The sequence below is a fragment of the Oncorhynchus tshawytscha genome, linkage group LG10 (genome assembly GCF_018296145.1).
Source record: "Oncorhynchus tshawytscha isolate Ot180627B linkage group LG10, Otsh_v2.0, whole genome shotgun sequence".
In the NCBI taxonomy this organism is placed as follows: domain Eukaryota; kingdom Metazoa; phylum Chordata; class Actinopteri; order Salmoniformes; family Salmonidae; genus Oncorhynchus; species Oncorhynchus tshawytscha.
The window spans coordinates 21,500,688-21,525,950 of NC_056438.1; the positions used below are offsets into that span (position 1 = coordinate 21,500,688).

At 41.7% G+C, this 25,263-nt stretch overlaps 1 protein-coding gene and 1 pseudogene across 1 annotated transcript; both read left to right on the forward strand.

Annotated features, from left to right (window-relative positions):
* Positions 1 to 11,173, forward strand: part of LOC112260999 — an 81,969-nt pseudogene extending 70,796 nt beyond the window's left edge.
* Positions 11,174 to 13,270: 2,097 nt separating this feature from the next.
* LOC112259935 (interleukin-13 receptor subunit alpha-2) lies at positions 13,271 to 24,310 on the forward strand. Its single transcript, XM_024434633.2, has 8 exons — positions 13,271 to 13,765; positions 19,193 to 19,292; positions 20,450 to 20,625; positions 20,784 to 20,917; positions 21,477 to 21,621; positions 22,435 to 22,534; positions 22,672 to 22,753; positions 22,909 to 24,310. The coding sequence occupies exons 1-8, from the start codon at positions 13,441 to 13,443 to the stop codon at positions 23,008 to 23,010; spliced, it is 1,164 nt and encodes a 387-aa protein (XP_024290401.2). The 5' UTR covers positions 13,271 to 13,440; the 3' UTR covers positions 23,011 to 24,310.
* Positions 24,311 to 25,263: the final 953 nt, after the last annotated feature.

Consider the following 25,263-nt stretch of genomic DNA (forward strand, 5'->3'; position numbering starts at 1 on the left):
CCTATACAGAATACAAATATTACAAAACATGCATCCTGTTTGCAAAAAGGCACTAAAGTAACACTGCAAAAAATGTGGCATAGCAATTAACATTGTCCTGAATACAAAGTGTTATATTTGGGTCAAATCCAATTTAACACATCACCGAGTACCACTCTCCATATTTTCAAGCATACTGGTGGCTGCATGTTATGGGTATGCTTGTAATGATTGAGTATTAGGGAGTTTTTCAGGATAAAAAAAGAAACGTAATGAAGCTAATCAAAGGCAAAATCCTAGAGGGAAACCTGTTTCAATCTGCCTCCCACCAGACACTGGGAAATTAATTCACCATTCAGCAGGCCAATAACCTAAAACACAAGGCCAAATCTACACTGGAGTTGTTTACCAAGAAGACAGTGAATGTTACAGTTTTGACTTAAATCTGCATGAAAATCTATGGCAAGACCTGAAAATGGTTGACTAGTAATGATCAACAACCAATTTGGCAGAGCTTGAAGAATTTTGAAAAGAATAGTGGGCAAATGTTACACAATCCAGGTGGGGAAAGCTCTTAGGGACTTACCCAGAAAGACTCACAGCTGTAAATTGCTGCCAAAGGTGATTCTAACATGTATTGACTCACGTAAATACCTATCCAGTGGCGATTTTATCATGTAAATCTTGGTGGGACAAAAAAATAAATGTGTTAGATGCATGCCAGCAAAGCCACAATACTAAACAATACATTAATTCCACTTTAACGGTGAAAAGCAGTGCGCTGTTAGGGCCTACATAAAGCTGAACCAACATCAGACTTTCTTTTCTGCACCATGCCTGTTTTACATATTTTGTCATCAAACTTGTCATTCTCTGAGCTAGGCTGAAACACCTGCATTTTGGAGCTGCCTTACTCAAGAAAGGCAAAAAGAGGCCATGTTTGTATGCGGCTTAATTAATGCAATGTTTCTTTTTTACATTCTTTGCAAACTGATATGTGACACGTATTAATGCCAAAATAACATGCAAAACAAGTAGGGCTCAAAACAAGTGGGGGTCTTTCCAACCTGCCCTGAATGACGGGTCGGCACTGTACTTATCTAGTCAAGATACACTGAACAAATATATAAAACGCAACATGCAATCATTTCTAAGATTTTACTGGGAATACAGATATGCATCTGTCGGGGACAGATACCTTAAAAAAAGGTAGGGGCATGGATCAGAAAACCAGTCAGTATCTGGTGTGACCACCACTTATCGCATGCAGCTCGACACATCTCCTTCGCATAGAGTTGATCAAGCTGTTGATTGTGGCCTGTTGAATGTTGTCCCACTCCTTTTCAATGGCTGTGCGAAGTTGCTGGATATTGTCGGGAACTGGAACACGCTGTCATACACGTCGATCCAGAGCATCCCAACCTTGCTCATGGGTGACATGTCTGGTTAGAAAGCTGGCCATGGAATGCAGGCCATTTTCTGCTTCCAGGAGTTGTCTACAGATCCTTGTGACATATGGCTGCTGTGCATTATCATGCTGAAACATGAGGTGATGGCGTGGGATGAATGGCACAACAGTGGGCCTCAGGATCTCGTCATGGTATCTCTCTGCATTCAAATTGCCATCGATAAAATGCAATTGTGTTCGTTGTCCGTAGTTTATTCCTGTCCATACCATAACCCCACCGCAACCATGGGGCACTCTGTTCACAATGTTGACATCAGCAAACCGCTCGCCCACACGATGCCATACACGCTGTCTGCCATCTGCCCGGTACAGTTGAAACCAGGATTAATCCGTGAAGAGGACACTTCTCCAGCGTGCCAGTGGCCATCGAAGGTGAGCATTTGCACACAAGTTGGTTACGACGCAGAACTGCAGTCAGGTCAAGACCCTGGGGGGAGGACAAGCACGCCGATGAGTCGGTTTCTGACCGTTTTTGCAGAAATTCTTTGGTTGTGTAAACCCAGAGTTTCATCAACAATCCTGGTGGCTGGTCTCCGATGATCCCACAGGTGAAGAAGCCGGATGTGGCGGTCCTGCGGTGGCGTGGTTATACGTGGACTACGGTTTTGAGGCCGGTTAGACGTACTCTCAAAATTTTCCAACGTTGTTTTAGAGAATAACATTAAATTCTCTGGCAACAGCTCTGGTGGACATTCCTGCAGTCAGTGTGCCAATTGCATGCTCCCTCAATACTTGACATCTGTGGCATTCTGTTGTGTGACACAACTGCACATTTAGAGTGCCTTTTTATTGTCCCCCAGCACAAGGTGCACCTGTGTGATGATCATGCTGTTTAAGCAGCTTCTTGATAAGCCATACCTGTCAGGTGGATGGATTATCTTAGCAAAGCAGAAATGCTCACTAACAGGGATTTCTTTTCAATTGTGCAAAACATTTGAGAGAAAGAAGGTTTTTGTGCGTATGGAACATTTCTGGGATCTTTTATTTCAGCTCATGAAACATGGGAGCAACACTTTACATGTTGCATTTATATTTTTGTTCAGTGTGTTTTAGAAATGTTTACATTTGTCTTCCACTTTGACATTAGAGAATTTTGTGTAGATCGTTGACAAAAAAATGACAATTAAATCAATTTTAATCCGACTTTGTAACACAACAAAATATGAAAAAGTTCAAGGGGTGTGAATACTTTCTGGGGGCAGTGTATTTTATATTTTGAGATGTTTAGAGTTTCCTAAGGCGGCTAACTCAGGTACTTTACAGTATCACAAAAATGACAACCTTGTTTTATATAGATGGATTGTTAGAATATTATTAATTCATATTTAATTATGTCATTTTTTTTATGCTTGCATACATTCAAAAATCATAATAAATATATTGAAATATCCGACAAAGAACTTTATTTCACATTTGAGAGTTAGTCTAATTGATTTATGACTGAATATTTTCCTCCTGAGTCTGCACCTGTTTTGCAGCATGAACATCCGCACCACCATTGGCCAGTTGGAATTTGGAACACACTCAGTTTTCTAAGATTGCTAATATGTCTTGTTGACAGGGCTACTTTGAGGAGGAGGATGGGAAGGAGTATGTTTACAAGGAGCCCAAACTCACAGTTCTGTCGGAGATCTCTCAGCGCCTTCTATGGCTCTACGGGTACAAATTTGGAGCTGAAAATGACAAAATCATCCAGGACTCCAGCAAGGTAATAACTATAGTTGCGGCCCAAATGGCATCATATTCCCTATGCAGTGCACTACTTTTGAGTCTACGAGATCCTATAATAAGGAAATAGGCTGCTTCCTTTATTGGAGTTGGAAACTCTCTGCAGTAGTTTCAAATGAATTTAATTTTCAGCCAGAAATAAAAACATGTATTTTCTTGTTTCCTGAGAAGAGGGGATGGTCCAAATATGAACCATCTAGAAATTCCTGTAGTACTATACATACTGAAGGACTCCAGGACAAGGTTTGGTCACCCACTGATATAAAGGATGCTATACCAAAAGCCAGGAGCTCTTCCTGACCATGTGACCTGATCAGGAGAAACTATTGGCCTTAGTTCCGTTCATGTGGATTTTGCCTAGAAGGGCTACAGTTTTTGTCAAAATGTATTTTTTGTAACAGGTATAGGAGAACTTATGCAGCAAGTTAGGATAATTAGGTTAAGGTTAGGAAAAGGGTTAGGGTTATCTACAAATTTGACTAAATCTGTATCCCATCTAGACGTGGCCTTTTTACAGGAATGTGTCTTGCATTCAAGAGCACTGATTCAAAGATGACATAAATAATTTACCTTTTCTAGGTAATACATCATCTAGGTTCTACCTAACACCCCTCCTGTCTCCAACAGGTCAACCCCAAAGACCTGGACATCAAGTTTGCTTACATCCAGGTCACCTTCGTCAAGGCTTACTTTGACGAGAAGGACTGTCCGGAGAAGAAGACAGACTTCGAGAAGTGCCACAACATCAACCGCTTCATGTTCGAGGCGCCGTACACACCGATGGGGAAGAAACATGGTGGTGTGGAGGAGCAGTGCGACCCCACCTGCAGGAGCACCCCGTCGTGATCCGAAAAGAAAACAGGCAACAGCCGCCCAGACAATTTACCCAAAGACCTGGGTACAAAAATATAGTCGAGCCTCCGCGCAACCCCCCTGGAGTTGCGCCATGTAGGACCGGCCATTTTCGGAGTAGTGTGCAGGCCACCATCAACCAGATCATGGCAAGCCATTAACCCAGTGATGGCGCCTGCACTGCTATTCCCCCCTATTCCTAAATCTGTATTAAAATCCCCCCCTATCACTAATTTCCTATTTGTGACACACAGGGGCGTCAGACAGTCCACCATCTCCCTCCTGTCTGCCACCACCTGTGGCCCATACGCCACCACTAATCTAAATTTACAATCCCTTATCGTGACATCCACCCCCATAACCCTCCCCTGCATCACCACAAAAGGACACTCCACTTTTACCTCCCTGTGCCCACACAAAATGCCTACCCCCGATGAGTGCACCCCCCCAATACCCCAAACCGACTCCTCCTTGTCCCACTCCTTAAACCTACTATCCCCTCCATCCCTCAGGTGAACCTCCTGTAAAAAACAAAAATCAAACCCCACACCCTCCAAATAACTAAATACCGCCCTCCTCTTAACAAAATCCCTTAATCCCCTTACATTTAAACTAACAAAAGTAAAATTCGACCCCATGAAAGAATAAAATAAAAACGTGTAATACACTCAAATACTAAACCCAGACAGAAAAAAACAAAAACAGGAGACTCACCTGATGTTCCCCTGCTCCATATCTACCGGTGAAAACACCATCCGTACTCCTGACGTCCCCCCCTCTTCCTCCATCTCACCAACCCAGGATGCAGGAATAGTGTTTGGCTCCGGGGTGCCCTGCACCCTGGGTCTACCCCCACACTCCTCCCCCTCCCCAGTGCTGCAGCTGGTTTGGAAAAAAATAGGGGAGACTGAGTCCCCAAACAAAAAACTTCCCACCTCCTTCTGTACCCAGTCCTGAGTCTTGTTAGGTGTGACCCCACCCAACAGAAGTTGAGGGCCTGGGGAAACCAGCAGCAACCCAGAGGTTTCTCCCACCCCCATCACTCTCTTGGCCATCCCCTCCCTCTCACTGTCGGCCAATCGCACCCTCCTCTTCATTCTCTTCTTTGGTGATGGCGGCAGTGGAGAGAGACCACCCTCCCCCCCGCCAGCTCCTCCACCATACCCCTCATCTCTTCCACCAGGGCACTTTCCCCCCACTCCACTTGCTCTTCCACCATCTCCTTCTCCACCACTCCTCCCTCGCTTTCTTCTCTCTCATGCTCCTCCACTCGCTTGCCTTCTTCGGCCGGTTTTCCTGGTTCTCCTACTCCCGTGCCTTCCGTTTCCTTCTCTCTTCCATCCGCTGCTTCTTGCTCCTCCTTCCTTGCGACCCTCCCCTCTGGACCTGTACTCTGGTCATGAGGCATGCTTCCTTCCCCTCCTCTTCTTCCCCCATCCCCCGCTCCTGCTCCCCCCCCAGCCACAGACGCGTATGACCTCTGACGAGCCGGGCACCCCGCCACAGGTGTGCTAACGAGCCACACCCGTGGCACGCCTTAGGCTCGTCACAATCCTTCGCCTCGTGCTCCCCAGATCCACAAAATCTGCATTTTCTGCGCTGCACGAGGCCCAGATCCACAAAAATCTGCATAAAACAACGTTTCAGCCCCAGGGAGAACATAGCAGGAGGATGGAGGTAGCCACCATGTCCCTTTTGGGTCCTCCCTGAGGAGGGCCTGGAAGCCTCTCCTCCCATTCCAAAACCCAAGGGAGTCTTTGAGGTGCCTTGCTGAGGAGACGTTATCCATGTATCTCCCCAGAAAGGCCCTCACCTCTTGATTTCATCAACCTTGTTGTCAAGAGACTGGTGATTGGCGAGAAGAATCCTGGGGGGTGGTGCACGATGTGCCCGTCTCCGGAGTCTGACCAGAAGACCGCTTCGTTTCCCCCTTTTACGAAGTCGTTTTTTTGGGTCGCGGGCTGGGATCCATTCCGTTGTCTTGGGTGAAAGGCAGAACACAGGATCCGCTTCGCGAAAGTCATGTTCTTGGTCGTACTGATGGTGAGTTGACGCTGCTCTTGTATTCAGTAGTTCTTCTCGACTGTATGTAATGAAACCTAAGACACAATCCCAATACCTACAATACAAAACACACCACATAATAAACCCATGTCACACCCTGGCCTAACCAAAATAATAAAGAAAACACAAAATACTAAGACCAGGGCGTGACACTCTCGGAATTCACTCAACCAGCTTCACCTGGAATGCTTTTCCAACTGTCTTGGAGGTCCCACATATGCTGAGCACTTGTTGGCTGCTTTTCCTTCACTCTGCGGTCCAACTCAACCCAAACCATCTCAATTGATTTGAGGTCGGGTGATTTGTGGAGGCCAGGTCACCTGATGCAGCACTCCATCACTCTCCTTCATTGTCAAATAGCCCTTACACAGTCTGGAGGTGTGTTTTGGGTCATTGTCCTGTTGAAAAACAAATGATAGTCCCACTAAGCACAAACCAGATGGGATGGCATATCACTGCAGACTGCTGTGGTAGCCATGCTGGTTAAGTGTGCCTTGAATTCAAAGCACCATCACACCTTGTCCTCCATGCTTCACAGTGGGAAACACACATGCGGAGATCAAAGACACAGCGGTTGGAACCAAAAATCTCAACTTTGGACTCATCAGACCAGAGGACAGATTTCCACCGGTCTAAAGTCCATTGCCTGTGTTTCTTGGCCCAAGCAAATCTCTTATTGGTGCCCTTTAGTAGTGGTTTCATTGCATCAATTCGACCACAAAGGCCTGATTCACGCAGTCTCCTCTGAACAGTTGATGTTGAGATATGTCTGTTACTTGAACTCTGAAGCATTTATTTGGGCTGCAATCTGAGGTGCAGTTAACTCTAATGAACTTGTCCTCTGCAGCAGAGGTAACTCTGGGTCTTCTTTTCCTGTGGTGGTCCCCATGAGAGCCAGTTCCATCATAGCAGCCACAGGTACACCTCCAATTTGACTCAAAATGAAATCAATTAGTCTCAGAAGCTTCTAAAGCCATGACATTTTCTTTGCACAAGCTGTTTAAAGGCACAGTCAACTTAGTTAATGTAAACTTCTGACCCACTGGAATTGTGATAAGGTGAAATAATCTGTCTGTAAACAATTGTTGGAAAACTTACTAGTGTCATGCACAAAGTAGATGTCCTAACCGACTTGCAAAAACTATAGTTTTTAAACAAGACATTTGTGGAGTGGTTGAAAAACAAGTTTTAATGACTCCAACCTAAGTGTATGTAAACTTCTGACTTTAACTGTATATATAAGTTGCCCATCCCTGCTATAAACCAATACAAGAGTTTTGTTATGTGGCTTGTTTGTTCAGGGATGTTTACTTTTTGTTGTTGCAAAAAAATTGTTGCACGACATGACCTGTTCATATATTTGACCAAGGACTACCAGTTAGATCAGTGTTACATTAGCTTCAGCATTTCAATTGTCTGCTTCTCAGAAAGGCTGTTTCAGAATGATAATGTAAGAACAATGGAAGGAGACACAAGGTTCCGTGAGAAATTGCTCCAAGACCAATACCAGACAATGCTGTTATAATTTGTTACAATGTTATAAAATGTTGTTAGGGTGTAGTGATTTGGGCTATGGAGTGTATAATTGTCTGAGACCTGACTGTGTGCTGTATCTCTCCTGTCCTGCAGCCAACACATTTCCGTATGTGAAGAAGCGTGTGGAGGTGTTGGGGGAGAAGCAGGTAGAGCTGAAGCCTGTGGGCGTGGCCATCGACGAGATGCAGGCGCGCACTGCCGAGCTGACCAAACTCTGCTCCTCCCAGGAGGTGGACATGATCCAGCTGCAGCTCAAATTGCAGAGCTGTGTCGCTGTACAGGTAGACTAGACCTTACTGTAGCTACATCACTTTGTGCATGCAGCTAGTGCATGCAGCTAACACCACAGACTAACATTAGACCTTAACACAGTGGTATTCAACATTTGCCAGCGGGGACCTCATTTTTCCCACCAAAGTTTCATGACTCCACCCTAAATCTAATGACATAACCTTCAAGGAGCAGTGTGTTTTTTAAAACCAAATGTCTGTTTTTGACATGCTATAGAAGGGTCCAGACACCTTTTTGTGTGTTTTTCCTATTTTAATTTTTTACTTGCCCCAAACAGCAAATCACTTCCTCATCCTCGTTGTGTAATATGGGGACCACAAAAAAACATGAATAAAGGCTCCAAAAACACCCAAATAGGTCATTTTAGAAACAGCAAAGCTCTCAGTATAGTGATGCAGGTCTATAGATGTTGTACACGTGAAATTGGTTCATTACGAACTTGATCATCCATTTTGTTGCGACTCGAGCGATAACTTTCCATCCATTCTATAGGTAACTTCCAAAATAAACAATTGAGGGATACAAAGTATATTGAAAGCACACAGGAAGTTCCAGACATTTGTAGAATCTACGCCAAGGCGCATTGAAGCTGTTCTGGCAGCTCGTGGTGGCCCAACACCCTCTTAAGAAAGGGAAAGGGGGATACCTAGTCAGTTGTCCAACTGAAATGTGTCTTCCGCATTTAACCCCATCCCCTCTGAATCAGAGAGATGCGGGGGAATTCAATGACGGCCTAGGAACAGGGGCAGAACGACAGATTTGTACCTTGTCAGCTCAGGTCAGATGCATACTTTGCATCAACAGCTCAAGCCAAAATAGCCCCCCTTTGAACTGAAAGAGAGGCCTCTTTGGTAGGGGAAGCCCCTCCCATCAGAACATACCAAACACAAATTAATTAAGCAATTACCATCATCAAAGCCTACATTTTCCACTCAGCTAAACATCATGAATTATATACATTTCACCTTTGCAATCCGTTTCTCATGATACGATATAACACATTTACAAAATCTCATCCCTACTGACATGGTGTCTTCCAATATGCCCGTTCACGTCAACGAGCCATTCCGGACAGAAGCAACAAAGCCAGACCGAATGCCATAGCTCTGGTCCTTATCCCACCCGAAAGCTACCGATCTGAGAGAGGAACAGAACCAAACAGCGCGCTCATCCATAACATTGATAAATACAATAAACGTTGCTTAAATTAAACATGAACGCTTGTCTGTATATTATTTTTACCATAACAAACTGTTACTGGTGGGAGGTAAGAATAAAGTGTGTAATGTATGTACTAAAATAGCGAAGTTAACTTGTGCGTCGACCCACATTGCTAACGTGTAGTTGATAACTGCGTAGGGAGGGGGCGATGAGTGTGTCACGGTCGTCTACACTGACGAAGTTAGCCAGTGACGAACTTCTCCGACACCCACAAACACACTACCCTGCCCTATTTCAAGCAACAGTATGCATCACCACTCCTTGTGAAAGACCTGTCAAACATTCCTAACATGTGCCGCATCTACTGTATTTCCTGCTCTGCTTTTACTCTGCAGTCCGTAATGTGAACAACAACAACCGCCACTTATTTAGCTATACAGCTGAGGGATGGGGCTAGGGAAGTATCGGCTAATCCCCCTCAAATAGACAAGGCCTGAAAGGCCATGGCATTCACATGGAAGTTAGAACCGTATTGTGAAGTTCTACATTGTTAAAACAACCTTTTATATTTTGGCTTATGATGTGGTACTAAGCTCATGAGGCATCTGTAGGTTATATTCTTGAAGGATCATTGGCTGCCATATATATATATATATATATATATATATATATATATATATATATATATATATATATATATATATATAATTAATTCAAAAGTCCAACAATGGATGTACAAATCAGACTGTAACTTTAAGCGGAGTATATAATGGTGCTCTTTGACCAAGGTCGATTGGTATGCACTGAATGTATTGTTCTCTCACAATAGCTTTCACTTTCTACTGACTGTTGCCAGCACATTGTGTTATTCTGTCTTTTACTTTCCTTTTGTGTCTATAACGATAACTGTACCCTTCTGTCTATGTTTTCTCTTGCTGCGCCTTAGATTTAAGGAGTGCCAGGTAATTTGATCTCCCGTTTATCACGGTCAGTGAGAGAAGCAGTCAGTGGGTTGATATACTGTTTGTGGCAACGAATCAAATGAAATGCTTATTTACAAGCCCTTAACCAACAATGCCGTTTTAAGAAAAATAATTCAACAAGTATAAAATAAACTGAAGTGAAATAGAAAAATAACAAATAATTAAAGGGCCACAAAATAACAATAGCGAGACAATATACAGGGGGTATCGGTGGCAAAATTCCCTTGGATCCATGTTACTTAAGCAACTGTATTGCTCACAATACTTGATTTATTGTAGAGGGAAACAATGGCCTCTATTTTAATAAACTCCATTATATGTGGGTGTGTGTGTAGATAGTTGAGGAAATTGTTTTATTTATTTTAGAATAAGACTAATGTAACAATATGTGAGAAAAGTCTAGGGGTCATCCGAAGGAACTGTACGTGTCTGTGGCGGTTTGACCAATGATGGTAACGATGTATGTTGTTGTCTACTCTATCACCATAGATCTTCCAGGAGGATATGATGCAGTCACTGCTCCAGAACTCCTTGCATGTATTCCGTGCTATCAGTGGGACGACTACAGACCTGGGCTAAAGTCGACAGACCACACATTTTTTAACACCGAGTATAGCTAATTCACTCACACACACACACATTCTCCGCCAGCTGAACCCAAACAGTCTCTGTCAGCTTCCTGGTAATGGCTGTTTTTGGTATGATCAATGCAAAGCTGTTGTTGCCTTGCACACTACATCAAATGGCTTTGTTGCTTGAGAGAAGTGGAAACACAATATTACACTTAAGTGCTGAAGTCTATTCTGCTATGCTCAAAGGTAGCTAATGTTACTTATGTTATATGAAGAAGAAGAAACAGTAACCAACCCATCTGTTGTCTGTACACTCTTAGGAAAAAAACAGTAACCAACCCATCTGTCTGTACACTCTTAGGAAAAAAACAGTAACCAACCCATCTGTCTGTACACTCTTAGGGAAAAAAAACAGTAACCAACCCATCTGTTGTCTGTACACTCTTAGGAAAAAAAAACAGTAACCAACCCATCTGTTGTCTGTACACTCTTAGGAAAAAAACAGTAACCAACCCATCTGTTGTCTGTACACTCTTAGGGAAAAAAAAATCTGTTGTCTGTACACTCTTAGGAAAAAAACAGTAACCAACCCATCTGTTGTCTGTACACTCTTAGGAAAAAAACAGTAACCAACCCATCTGTTGTCTGTACACTCTTAGGAAAAAAACAGTAACCAACCCATCTGTTGTCTGTACACTCTTAGGAAAAAAACAGTAACCAACCCATCTGTTGTCTGTACACTCTTAGGAAAAAAACAGTAACCAACCCATCTGTTGTCTGTACACTCTTAGGGAAAAAAACAGTAACCAACCCATCTGTTGTCTGTACACTCTTAGGAAAAAAACAGTAACCAACCCATCTGTTGTCTGTACACTCTTAGGAAAAAAACTGTAACCAACCCATCTGTTGTCTGTACACTCTTAGGAAAAAAACAGTAACCAACCCATCTGTTGTCTGTACACTCTTAGGGAAAAAACAGTAACCAACCCATCTGTTGTCTGTACACTCTTAGGAAAAAAAGGGTTCCAATAGAGTTCCATGTGGAAACAGTTCTACCTGGAAAAGGGTTCTACCTGGAACCAAATATAGTGTTATTCAAAGGGTTCTCCAATGGGGACTGCCGACGAACCCTTTTATGTTCTAGATATAAATGGGTTGGCTGACAACATCACGCCATCGATGTGACCGGAAGGCATGCGTTGATATGATTCTGAACAGTCAGATAGCTAGCAACAATGACAAGAAGCTGCTGTGCGGGGAATCGTAGGTAGCTCGTTTCAGCTCGTATCTTGTTATTGATACCATGTATTTGAGAGACAAGTGCTCATTGTGCAAATGTATTTATGTTTTCAAAAAACATTTAGAGACTAAATACAGTTTACATGTTATCAACAGACTAAGCCCACCCTGTCTGTTTAGTCCCATAGTTGCGCACGAGTCGGTTTTGTCGCTAAACAACCAGCCCATCTATTAGATGTAAGGAAAATATACAGTAAGGAAAGGAGATTTAATGAAGTATACTCTGTCAAATTGTCAGTCACTCTGTAATAATCCAATGCTCAGACAGTTACTTTAGTTGTTGAGCTGTGTTGTATTTCTGATATGGGGCCCCTGCTCTTTGACCAGAAGACTGATTAGCCTGGTCCCAGATCTCTTAGTGTTGTCTTGAGAACTCATAGGCTACGTTGACACAGACAGCCCAATTTTGAACTTTTGACCAATTATGGGCAAAAGATCTGATCTGATAGGTCAAAAGACCAATCATTGTGGGACCAGGCTAATGGTTGTGATTTTATGCCTCTATCACAGGGGTATTCAAATCCTACCTTACAAGGTCCGGAATACTGCTGTTTTTCTCTTCTACCTGATAATTAGTTGCATCCATCTGGTGTCCCAGATCTAAATCAGTCCCTGATTTTTAAAGGGCAAGATTTCCAAAAGTCTTAGAGCCCTCAAATTCAAACCTGGACCTCAATCAACTAGCTGGTTCTAGTGACCTAGTAATGCCTACATCTCTCCTCAGAATAGTCTCCTGTCCTATTTCAAGTAATAATAAAACTCCCAACACATACTGATTGTACAGTATTTCACAAGTGGCACACTGAAATTAGTAGACTGCTGATAATAATTTATGGATGTATATAATATATTGTTATGCCATAAAGAAAAATGTGTATGTATTTGTGTACTCTTTTTGGAAAAAATGCATGGTTGCATCAGGTCTGGGAGAGAGAAGTTATTTCTCTGATTGTGTCTGACTTATTTGCCATTTTTAATTACACTATATATGTAAGTGCAGGTACTTGTTCAACATCGTATGTTTGTAAAGCCATTTTTCAATAAAAGCATTTGGGTTGTATTGACCTCATTGTTTTTGTATTTATTTGAATGTTTATGTATTAACGTGGATGGATTTAACTTATTATGGTGCTTAAATTATACACGGGGCTCATAGCCTAAGCAGGGGTGGTGTATTATAGGGGTTAGGGTGACTTTTTTTCTTGTCAGCGCTTTTTACAAACCGCTTTTATCCAATGAAGAAAACGAATGACTGACACACTGTCAAATTGACGACATATCCTACTGTCCTGTAGTCTAGTAGGCATAACATTGAGCTACAGTATTGACTCTTTCCCTCAAGCTCAACTCTGTAACTGGAAGCCAGCTCACACTGCTTATGTTTGTTTCCTTTAATTAGGGATTGATTATTGACCCGGCACACCAGGTTTGTGCAATTAATTATCAGGTATAATAGAAAACCAGCAGGCTCCGGACCTCGTTAGGGTAAGAGTTTAATACTCCATGCATGCAAACTCCGCCCAATTTGCCAGTCCTATGGAAAATAGAAGCACACTGTCACACGACATGGAATAATAACTCGTTCGCTGGAGTAAATCCTGTGTTTGTTTTAGGTTTATCTGAACGTAAGGCACATGTATTCTTTTCTCAGTTAGGGAGACAACTGCTCGACAATTCTAGTAAACGTACCTTTGGAATTCAGTGCGAGTTTTGGGGAGGCGCGCTCCATCAGAATTACGCAAGGGACAACATGATTTTGAAACATGTGGAATTTCTCTTCGTTTTACAATACTTTATTCCTCTGATCACTCCAGAGGTTGCAGTTGAGAAGGGTATGTATGCGTTTACTTTTCCCGATCTTTAGTCATGTGTGTAACCAGTTTGGTCATTTTCGGTAGGCAAGCCTAACCTTGTTTGGAAAGCTAGAATTCCATGTTCATTTCCTGAAACCGATGACAGCGACTGTGAAGTTCGTTTTTTAATTCTGTTTTAAAGAGTGTATGTTGGATCCCATGTACATTCTGCATCCATTAAAATATATTTTGTTCATTTGACATGGACAAAGCCAGTGGTGTAAAAATACTTGAAAGTACTCCTTAAGTAGTTTTTTGGGGGGTATCTGTACTTAATTTTATTTTTTACAACTTTTACTTCACTACATTCCTAAAGAAAATAATGTACTTTTTACTCTACATTTCCCTGTCACCCAAAGGTACTCATTACATTTTGAATGCTAAGCAGGACAGGAAAATGGTCCACTTCAAGCGCTTATCACTGAACAGGAATTGCATCATTTCAAATCAAATATTTGATTAGTCACAGGTGTAGACCTTACAGTGCTATGCTTACTTACGAGCCCCTAACCCACAATGCAGTTAAAATAAAATAAAGCTGTATGTATACATTTGAAGTTTACATACACTTTAGGTTGGAGTCATTAAAACTCGTTCTTCAACCACTCCACACATTTGTTCATTTGTTGTGTCATGCACAAAGTAGATGACCTAGGTAATTCTTCCAACAACTGTTTACAGACAGATTATTTCACTTATAATTCACTGTATCACAGTTCCAGTGGTCAGAAGTTTACAAACACTAAGTTGACTGTGCCTTTTAAACGGTTTGGAAAATTCCAGAAAATGAAATCATGGCTTTAGAAGCTTCTGATAGGCTAGTTGACATAATTTGAGTCAGTTGGAGGTGTACCTGTGGATGTATTTCAAGGCCTACCTTCAAACTCAGTGCCTCTTTGCTTGACATCATGGGAAAATCAAAAGAAACCAGCCAACACCTCAGAAAAAAATTCTAGACCTCAAAGTCTGGTTCATCATTGGGAGCAATTTCTAAACACCTGAAGGTACCACGTTCATCTGTACAAACAATAGTACGCAAGTATAAACACCATGGGACCACGCAGCTGTCATACCGCTCAGGAAGGAGACACGTTCTGTCTCCTAGAGATGAACGTACTTTGATGCGAAAAGTGAAAACCAATCCCAGAGTAACAGCAAAGGACCTTGTGAAGATGCTGGAGGAAACGGGTACGAAAGTATCTATATCCACAGTAAAACGAGTCTTATATCGACATAACCTGAAAGGCTGCTAAGCAAGGAAGAAGCCATGGCTCCAAAACCGCCCTAAAATAGCCAGACTACGCTTTGCAACTGCACATGAGGAGAAAGATAGCACTTTTTGGAGAAATGTTCTCTGGTCTGATGAAACAAAAATCGAACTGTTTGGCCATAATGACCATTGTTATGTTTGGAGGAAAAAGGGTGAGGCTTGCAAGCCGAGGAACACCATCCCAACTGTGAAGCATGGGGGTTATAGCATCATATTGTGGGGGTGCTTTGCTGCAGGGTGGACTGGTGCACTTGTGCACTGTGGATATATTGAAGCAACATCTCAAGATATCAGTCAGGAAGTTAAAGCTTGGTTGCAAATGGGTCTTCCAAATGGACAATGACCCCAAGTATACTTCCAAAATTGTGGCAATTAAGGACAACAAAGTCGATGTATTAGAGTGGCCATCACAAAGCCCTGACCTCAATCCTAAAAAGTGTGTGTAAGAAAGGAGAACTACGAACCTGACTCAGTTACACCAGCTCTGTCGGTATTAATGGGCCAACATTCACCCAACTTATTGTGGGAAGCTTGTGGAAGGCTACCCCAAGATATTTGACCAAAGTTAAACAATTTAAAGGCAATGCTACCAAATACTAATTGAGTGTATGTAAACTTCTGACCCACTGGGAATGTGATGAAAGAAATAAAAGCTGAAATACATAATTCGCTCTACTATTATTCTGACATTTCACATTCTTATGTGGTGATCCTAACTGATCTATGACAAGGGAAATTTTATTAGGATTAAATGTCAGGAATTGTGAAACTGAGTTTAAATGTATTTGGCTAAAGTGTATACAAACCTTCGACTTCAACTGTATTTTTAGCTGACACTAACAATGCTTAGACATGGTTGGTTCAACCCCTCCCATGCAGACCAAGGAGCATCATAAGCCACTCTGGGTTCATCCTGTTATTTGCAGGGGTTGTTGTCTTAACCCCACCCTCGCTGAGTTTCCCAGTTGCAAGGATAACTTTTAGACAATGAGGGATTACAGTAGGGGACTGAGCACTCACCCAAGGGGCGCTTGTGTTGAGTATCACCGTGGCGGATATGTTGTTACCTACCTTTACCATCTGGGGGCTGCCCATCAGGAAGTACAGGATCCAGTTGCAGTGGGATGTGTTTGATCCCATGGTCCTTAGCTTATTTATGAGCTTTGAGGGCACTATGGTGTTGAACGCTGAGCTGTAGTCAATGAATAGCATTCTCACGTACGTGTTCCTTTTGTCCAGGTGGGACAGGGCAGTGTGGAGTGCAATAGAGACTGCATCATCTGTTGGGGCGGTATGCAAATTGGAGTGGGTCTAGGTTTTCTGGGGTAATGTTGATGTGAGCCATGACCAGCCTTTCAAAGCACTTCATGGCTACAGACGTGAGTGCTACGGGTTGGTAGTCATTTAGGCAGGTTATCTTAGTGTTCTTGGGCGCAGGCAGTATGGCGGTCTGCTTAGAACATGTTGGTATTACTGACTCAGACAGGGGGAGGTTGAAAATGTCAGTGAAGACACTTGCCAGTTGGTCAGTGCATGCTCGCAGTACACGTCCTGGTAATCTGTCTGGCCTTGTGAATGTTGACCTGTTTAAAAGTCTTACTCACATCAACTGTGAAAAAAGTGATCACACCGTCTCCCTGAATAGTTGGTGCTCTCAAGCATGTTTCGTAGTTATTTGCCTCAAAACAAGCATAGAAGTAGTTTAGCTCGTCACTGGGCAGCTCTCGGCTGTGCTTCCCTTTTGTATTGACGCTTTTCCTGTTTGATGGTTAGTCGGAGGGCATAGCGGGATTTCTTATAAGCTTCCAGGTTAGAGTCCCGCCTGTTTGAAAGCAGCAGCTCTAGCCTTTAGCTCACTGCGGATGTTGCCTGTATTTGTAAATGATCTCTGAGTATTGGAGTCTACCCTTGGCTATCCATCCTTTTTTTAAAACTTCTTATGGGCAGGTGGGCGTGAAATTCAAACTACAGTATTATAAATATTTAACTTTCATAAAATCACAAGTGTAATACATCAAAATAAAGCTTAACGTCTTGTTAATCCGGCCACTGTGTCAGATTTCAAAAAGGCTTTACGGTGAAAGCACACCATGCGATTATCTGAGGACAGCGCCCTGCATACAAACACATGAAAAACATATTTCAACCAGGCAGGTGCGACACAAAAATCAGAAATGGTGATATAATAAATGTCTTACCTTTTGATCTTCTGTTGGAACTCCAAGGTCCCAGTTACATCACAAATTGTCCTTTTGTTCGATAATGTCCTTTATATCCATGAAAACTCAGTTTAGCTGGCTCGCTTCAGTCAGTAATCCACCCAGTTTCCCTCCATCAAAATGCATACAAAATGGATCCCAAACGTTACTAATAAACTTTTCCAAACAAGTCAAACAACATTTATAATAAAACCTCAAGTACCCTAATACGTAAATAAATTATACAATTTAAGACGGAGAATCGTTGTCTTTACCAGAGAAAAATACTGAAGAACGCGCGCTCTTCTACACGCTTGGAAACACTACAGCCAAACTGGGAGCCACCTAGAAAAACTACCATTTCTGGCTCATTTGTCCTCTGGGTTTCGCCTGCCATATCAGATCTGCTATACTCAGACATAATTGTAACAATTTTAGAAACTTTTTAGAGTTTTCTATACAAATCTACAAATTAAATGCATATTCTGAGTAGCTTCTGGCCTGAGTAACAGGTAGTTTACTTTGGGCACGCTTTTCATCCGGACGTCAAAATACTGCCCCCTACCCAAGAGAGGTCAAACAAGAAAATCATGCCATCTGCTTTGCTTAATATAAGGAATTTGAAATTATTTATGCTTTTGATACTTAAATTACATTTAATTTTGACACTGAAATATATTTAGAACCAAAAACTTTTAGACTTTTACTCAAGTACTATTTTACTGGGTGACTTTTACTTGAGTAAATATCAATTACTTGTTGCTCAAGTATCACAGTTCGATACTTTTTCCCACCACTGGACATAGACATGATTAGGTATGTTAATTTTAGGGCTGTCGGAGAGAATCAGTTCTTTACAGTTCACTTTTTGCCCAAAACATTTTTATCGTAACTTGCGGTGTCTGAAAGCGTTCAAAATGCACAGAAAACCTCCCAAATACATAATCTATAGCTACAGCTAAAAACTATTTAAACTAAAAACAAGTTGACATTGAGGTTAATGTACTTTTTCAATTTACCAAATTTTGCTTACTTTAGACAAGACTTAAATGCTTAGTGTATATATATTTTTTAAATGACATCGTAATTTAACCTTTATTTAACAAGGCAATTCGGTTAAGTACAAATTCTTATTTACAATGACGGCCTACCCCAGCCAAACCTGGACGACGCTGGGCCAATTGTGTGCTGCCCTTTGGGCCTCCCAATCACTACCGGATGTTATACAGCCTGAATTTGGGCAAATTCAGAAGCAAATCCTGCGATTAACGATATTAATCATTTGACAGACCTAATTATTTTTTTATGTAGTCTATTTTATAAAGCATAATAATTGTGCATAGCCACGGGAAGTGGGGCCCCTGATAAATCACAATTAAAGGTGCGCTATGCAGAAATCGCTCCACTTTTTCCTGGATGCTAAATTTCTAATATAAACTGAAATGAGGTGAATTTAGGTGAACTATGTCAAAACAAGCAAAGTAGTCTAGAAAATCATTGTACCATCAAACCGCTGTGAAATATATTTTCCATAACAAAAAATATTATTGTGGTGCAAACAAACCCCATAAACTGCAGAGAGAACCATAAGCAAACCTGTCCACATCTATCGTTAAACCCACAGGTAGGTAACAATCACTGTGGGGTGAATTCTAACTTAGTTTTCACTTCTCCCATGGAAATTAGGATTTGACCCTTGATGAAATGGGATTAGTGAACTCCTCTGAACTTCATCCAGCAGTCGATAAGGACACAGTCTACAATACAAACAATGTGCTGCTATTAATCATGTTTTACGAGTTTCAAATGGACATTTGAGTATAGAAATGATTAATGTTTGAAAGAATAATCAGGACAACATTCAGATCCTCGTCAGTCTTTGTCAGATTCTATTTTTGTAGTCTTGACTCATGGCAATGTATTGTTTCGCTCTCTCAGAGTTGAAGAACTTCCAGTGTTCCCTCTACTCCTCTAAGGCCATGAACTGCAGCTGGCTTCCAGCCAATCAGACTGCAGATGATCTCCAGCTCTACTACTGGTGAGAACTATTTTACTTCAAATTCCTAATCACTCCCTACCCAAAGCAACGGACTGACAGTAAAGGTGTGTGGGTTAAATCACTGGGGAAGCCAGAAAAAAATATTTTCAACTTGTGTTGTGATAATTGTGTTCTCTATAACCTGTTAGTTCATATGCCTTGTGACCATTTACAGTGGGGCAAAACAAGTATTTAGTCAGCCACCAATTGTGCAAGTTCTCCCACTTAAAATGATGAGAGGCCTGTAATTTTCATCATAGGTACACTTCAACTATGACAGAGAAAATAAATCCAGAAAATCACATTGTAGGATTTTTAATGAATTTATTTGCAAATGATGGTGGAAAATAAGTATTGACTCATGGTCGTTCCAGTGAAGGGAAATCTTAACTCTACAGCATTCAATTACATTCTAGATTATTCTGTGCTTCCAACTTTGTGGGAACAGTTTGGAGAAGGCCCTTTCCTGTTTCAGCATGACAATGCCCCCGTGCACAAGGAAAATGGTTTGTTGAGATAGGTGAAGATCTTGACTGGCCTGCACAAAGCCCTGACCTTAACCCCATCCAACAACTTTTGGATTACTAATTGCCAAGCAAGGTCTAATTGCCAAACATCAGTGCCCTACCTCACTAATGTTCTTGTGGCTGAATAGGAGCAAGTCCCCGCAGCAATGTTCCAACATCTAGTGGAAAGCCTTCCCAGAACTCCATATTAATGCACATGATTTTGAAATTCGATGTTTGACGAGAAGGCGTACACATACTTTTGGTCTTGTAGTGTACATTCAACCTCTTGTGAATTGAAGGACAATTATGAACCCAAAGAGATGGAAAAAAAAATGTATTGGTACATTTGGCATCCATTAGTACATGCCACTGCAGACTGAACTGGTAAAATAACTCCTGGCACACTGAATATTTACAAGTGAAACATGAATTGCCAATGGTCACATAGGCCTAGAGACCTTTGCCAAGGCTTGTTCTACCAATTCACTTCATATTTTGTTTCTCCTACATATCCTACCCATCTTAGATGTCATTAAGCTTCAGGAGTGCAACGGTTCACCTATCAATTCAACTGACAAGCAATGGCACTGATCCCAACCTAGATGTGTCAGCTGAGCAGTGACACATTCTCATCCCTAAATGTTTCAGGTACCCTGGTGAATCCCACAAAACAGCATGCAGTGACTACAAGCCCAGACCTGGTGAGAAGATAGGATGTCGCCTGAGAGGGGACTTCCTTGAACATGACGTCTACTTCCACTTCAATGGGACTCTCAATGGTTTGTCTGTACAGAAAACCTTCCGGGTGCGTCCTGTACATTATGGTAAGAATAACTACTTTTTTTAACAGTTAGAAATGCATGTTTACCAACTAATCAGTAATTACATGATACTACCCAACTCTCAAGTAATATTCAATATTGTTGATATTGCCAATACTCTCATTTATCTAATAGTCTACTGTATGTCCGATTCTCTTCAGTCAAGCCCCCGGCCCCTAGGGTTAAGATCACAGAGGAAGGGGAGGATCTCCTTCTGAGCTGGGACCCTCCGGACTTAGCCGCTCACCACTGCTGGGTTTACATCTTAAACTACAGCATGTGTCGAGAGTCTCTGGTAAGCCATGGATGTGTGGATATATTTTTATTCATATAACCTTTTTATTTATCCAAGCTAGTTCTGAACAAATTTTAATTTACAATGACAACCTGGTAAGTGCTGACGTTTTCGCCTGTTACACTTCCCAGGAGAGTTTTCAATAGTTTCATATTGAATTTAACCTTTGGTTAATTATGGTTGACTTGGCCATTGTTGGACAGATTAGTCTCACTGAGATAAAATCTATTTTGCAACAGAGACCTGATGTTCAAAACCTGTGGATGTAATAATGCTGAATGACTCATTAACCGATAACGAGACCTAAGTTTATTTGTTCATCTGGCTACAGACAGTATATAGGTCAGATGAAGGATTGGGCGTGCTGGTGTTGTCACCATAAGATGGGCTACTAATCTGAATTACACCAATACAAATACAGCTTTAGTCACAAACATGTTTACACTGCTTTTACTGACATAAAGGCCTGTGTGTGTGTGTGTGTGTGTCCTTGCATGTTTTAACGAAATGGTACCATTATCGGAGTTCCAGTCAATGTTTGTGTGTGTGTTTCCTCCAGAGTAAGGAAATACAATACAAATATGATCATGTAGCCGTGTACGTGCCGTACGACCTGAGATGCCAATACAGAGTCCAGGTTAAAGCAGTCTATAAGAAGTCATGTGGGGCAGGAGGGAGCGACTGGAGCGATGTTGAACTTTATGGTACTTACTCCACTTTCTTTCTCCACACTCTCTCTGTCAGGACACAGTCAGTGATATAATTATATTAACATTGAAATAGTTTCAACTTTCCCTGTATCAAATGAAATGGAGGATGAATAAAAAGTGTATATTATACCATTAGTCTATGAAAATATTATAAACTGGGTGGTTCGAGCCCTGAATGCTGATCAGACCGTATACCACATGTATTTTTATTCCTCTAATTACGTTGGTAGCCAGTTTATAATAACAATAATGCACCTTGGGGGGGTTGTGGTATATGGCCAATATGCTAAAGGCTGTATCCAGGCAAATCAAAGTTTATTTGTCATGTGCGCCGAATACAACAGGTGTAGACCTTGCATTGAAATGCTTACTTACAGGCTCTAACCAACAAGGCAAAAAAGGTATTAGGTGAACAATGGGTAAGTAAAGAGATAAAAACAACAGTAAAAATGAACTGTGGCGAGGCTATATACAGTAGCGAGGCTATAACAGCAGTGAGGCTACATACAGGCACCAGTTAGTCGGGCTGATTGAGGTAGTATGTACATGTAGATATGGTTAAAGTGACTGCATATACGATAAACAGAGTAGCAGTCGCGTAAAAGAGAGGTTGGCACATTGTGTCGTGCGTAAGAGCCCTTAGCTATGGTATATTGGCCATATACCACACCCACTCATGCCTTATTGCTTAAGTATGACATTATAATAGAATTGTGTACTGTTGGCTAAATGTAATAGACTTCTAATCTTATAGACATGGTTAGAAATAGACCCAGTCACTGACGTTTTGCTTGTGTTCCTTTTCAGGTGTGGAGGATCTTCATTTTGATTGGTTGATTGTATTTGCCATCCTCATTCCAGCTGCATTTGGCCTATTCATCATCCTGTGTCTTTGTTGTTTCATGAAGTCAGTCAACCTACATCATGGGTCTACATTCTGTCTTTGGGGGTTGTCTAAAGAGAATGCTATCTTGTGTTTTCACTTAAGCTATTTACATTTTGGTGATTAGGGTTGTAATTGTGGCCTCTTTGGTTCTTTTCCAGGCACAGAGAGAAGCTTTTCCCCAAAATTCCACAGCCCTCCTTGATTTTAAAGGACATGCTGAACAGCAATAAGGAACAGAAGGTGAGAACAGCAACAGCCTCTTGTGTTATTAGCAGTAGTCTAACAGTAAGGGGCTAGCTGATGTTATAGGACTTCACTTATTAGAAATGCTAACATTACAATTCTTTCATGACCCTCACACACACTAACACCCCCCCCCATTCCCTGCCTTCCAGAGCTTCATAGGGAATCTCTATGTCCCTGTAGTGGAGGAGATGGAATGTAATATCAGCCTAGAGAAAGACCCTACTCTTCTCTTGATGCAGCCTGACCCCTGAGAGGCTACACACTGACCCAGTTGTGATTACCACAGTACAGACAGATACATCTGGTATGACTTCAGTGTTATTGACCAACACTCAGAGCAAGCCATGTTAAGGTGGACCCCAGCTGCATTGCTGAAGAATTCCAGGACTTGGAGCTCCGCAGTCGATGGACCACTTTAGAAATTTTGACACAGACGGAGAGCGTGTGGAGTATGGACTGTCGAGGATAGACTCCTTTTCCTGTGTTTTTCCTGTTTTGAGGCGTTGACGCAATGACTCAATGACTCCTGTATTGTTCTGAGTAACGTATGTGTGTTGGGGGGGGGTCTGTGTCTGTTTGTTTGTTTGTTTAGGAAGATGCTAACAACTGTTCTCATGAACCTCTTGCATCCCACGGCTTGGGGTCATAGGTCAGACGTTATCAGAAAGCCAGTGCAGGAAACGAGGAGCTGGGCTCATAACCCTCACTCCTCGACCAAATGGAACATTAGTAGGCAGTGCCCAAAGATATGCCCAGGCAGCATTGCAGGCTTTATCTGACTAATCAACCCTGTTCATAATGTAGTGATTTAGGGGACACCTACAAAGGACTGGAACCAGGGATCCTCTGTGGAACGAGTTTACTATATGTGCCATAAGTCCAGACATCTTGGCAGGCGCTTTAAAGGAATACTACACTAAAAAACGATTTTGTATTATTTTTTCCATTAGTTCACCATAATAAAATCTCCCCCCAAAATGTGCCTGTATCAGCATTTTTCAAGAAAGCACATTCAGTAGAGCAAAAACTTTCCTTGATGCAAAAACCAACAACACTAGATATTTTTTGGGAGTATTCCTTTAATGAATTTGATTACAGGGAGACTACAATAACATGATCTCGTAGTGAGAGGTGCTAGACAATACATATCGAAGGCAAGAGGCTATATGCCAAAGTGAGCTAGCTTGTCAACCTACTGCAGTTTATCTACCACATCTCTTGCTATTAAAGAGATAGCTTCTGTGTACATAAAGCTATGTGTAGAATAGGTGGTACAGATTGTGTGTGTATATTGTAAAATGTGCAGTATAATGTAGTGGGGGCTGCTGTGGGGAGGACGGCTCATAATAATGGCATGAAACACATGGAAACCATTTTTATGTATGTTATACTATTCCGCTCCAGCCATTACCACGAGCCCGTCCTCCCCAATTAAGGTGCAAACAACGTCCTGTGGTATAATGTATATTTTGTGTTTTGCATGTCAAGGAAATATTTTGTGCAAAGCTTCTTTTTTTAAAATAAATTGTACATGTTCTATGTTTCCAGGTGGAACCTTGTTGGTCCTCTACATGCCTGATTGAAGTTATTCTCCACACACTCTGTATCATTCACATCAAATCTAAATACATGCAGAGACTCTTCCTTGGCAGAAATGTTACGCCATGTCATTAAAACAACTTTTAGGAGGCCCTGAACAGGTTCAGACTTATCTGTTCTGAAGTACACTTGGCAATTATAAAACATTCTGACAGAGCAAGCAATGGGCAAGTCAGTAAAGGCCTAGTGCACTCTAGCTGTTTTATGAAAACCAATCCAGTGTGTTCAAATAATATCCCAATTAACAAAGAACTGAATAAACTAATTTCCTCCCTCCCCCCCTTTTACATTTGACAGAGGGATTGCTCCCTGGAACATGTAGTTCCATCCATATAATATAATTAAGCACTAAGGCCTGAGGGGGTGTGGTATATGGCTAAGAGCTGTTCTTAAGCACGACGCAACCCAGAGTGCCTGGATACAGTCATTAACCGTGGTATATTGGCCATATACCTCAAACCCCCAATGTGCCTTGTTGCTATTGTAAACTGGTTAATAACATAATTATACCAGTAAAAAGTCATTTTACCTGTGGTATAAGGTCTGAGATACCTCAGGGCTCAAGCCACACAGTTTATAATGATACCACTGATAAAATGTGGATCCTGGATGCTGATTTGATGAGCAGCATTCCAAGTCGTGCTGCATTGGCCGTTACAGACTAAATCTATGCCTACTATCAGTTCCATCTGAAAATGATCACTGGGCCTCAAGTCTATCATGTTCATGTTGCTTTGCAAATCAGCTCTTTTATCTCAACTCACACATTTATTTCTCCTTGCTTCCAGCCTAGCATTTAGTTTGGTGCAGCGGGGGTTAATATCAGTCTAGCTTTCTGTCTGTCCGACCTCGGAAACAATGTTTCACATTTGAATTTCAATCTCTGGAGTACCATGGAGTGAACG

Excerpts from the sequence above, each read along its gene's own strand:
- LOC112259935 (XM_024434633.2), top strand. The coding sequence starts at position 13,441 with ATGCAAACTCCGCCCAATTTGCCAGTCCTATGGAAAATAGAAGCACAC. Across the intron at positions 19,293-20,449 it reads GATCTCCAGCTCTACTACTG|GTACCCTGGTGAATCCCACA; the intron begins GTGAGAACTATT and ends TAAATGTTTCAG. Across the intron at positions 22,535-22,671 it reads TGTCTTTGTTGTTTCATGAA|GCACAGAGAGAAGCTTTTCC; the intron begins GTCAGTCAACCT and ends GTTCTTTTCCAG.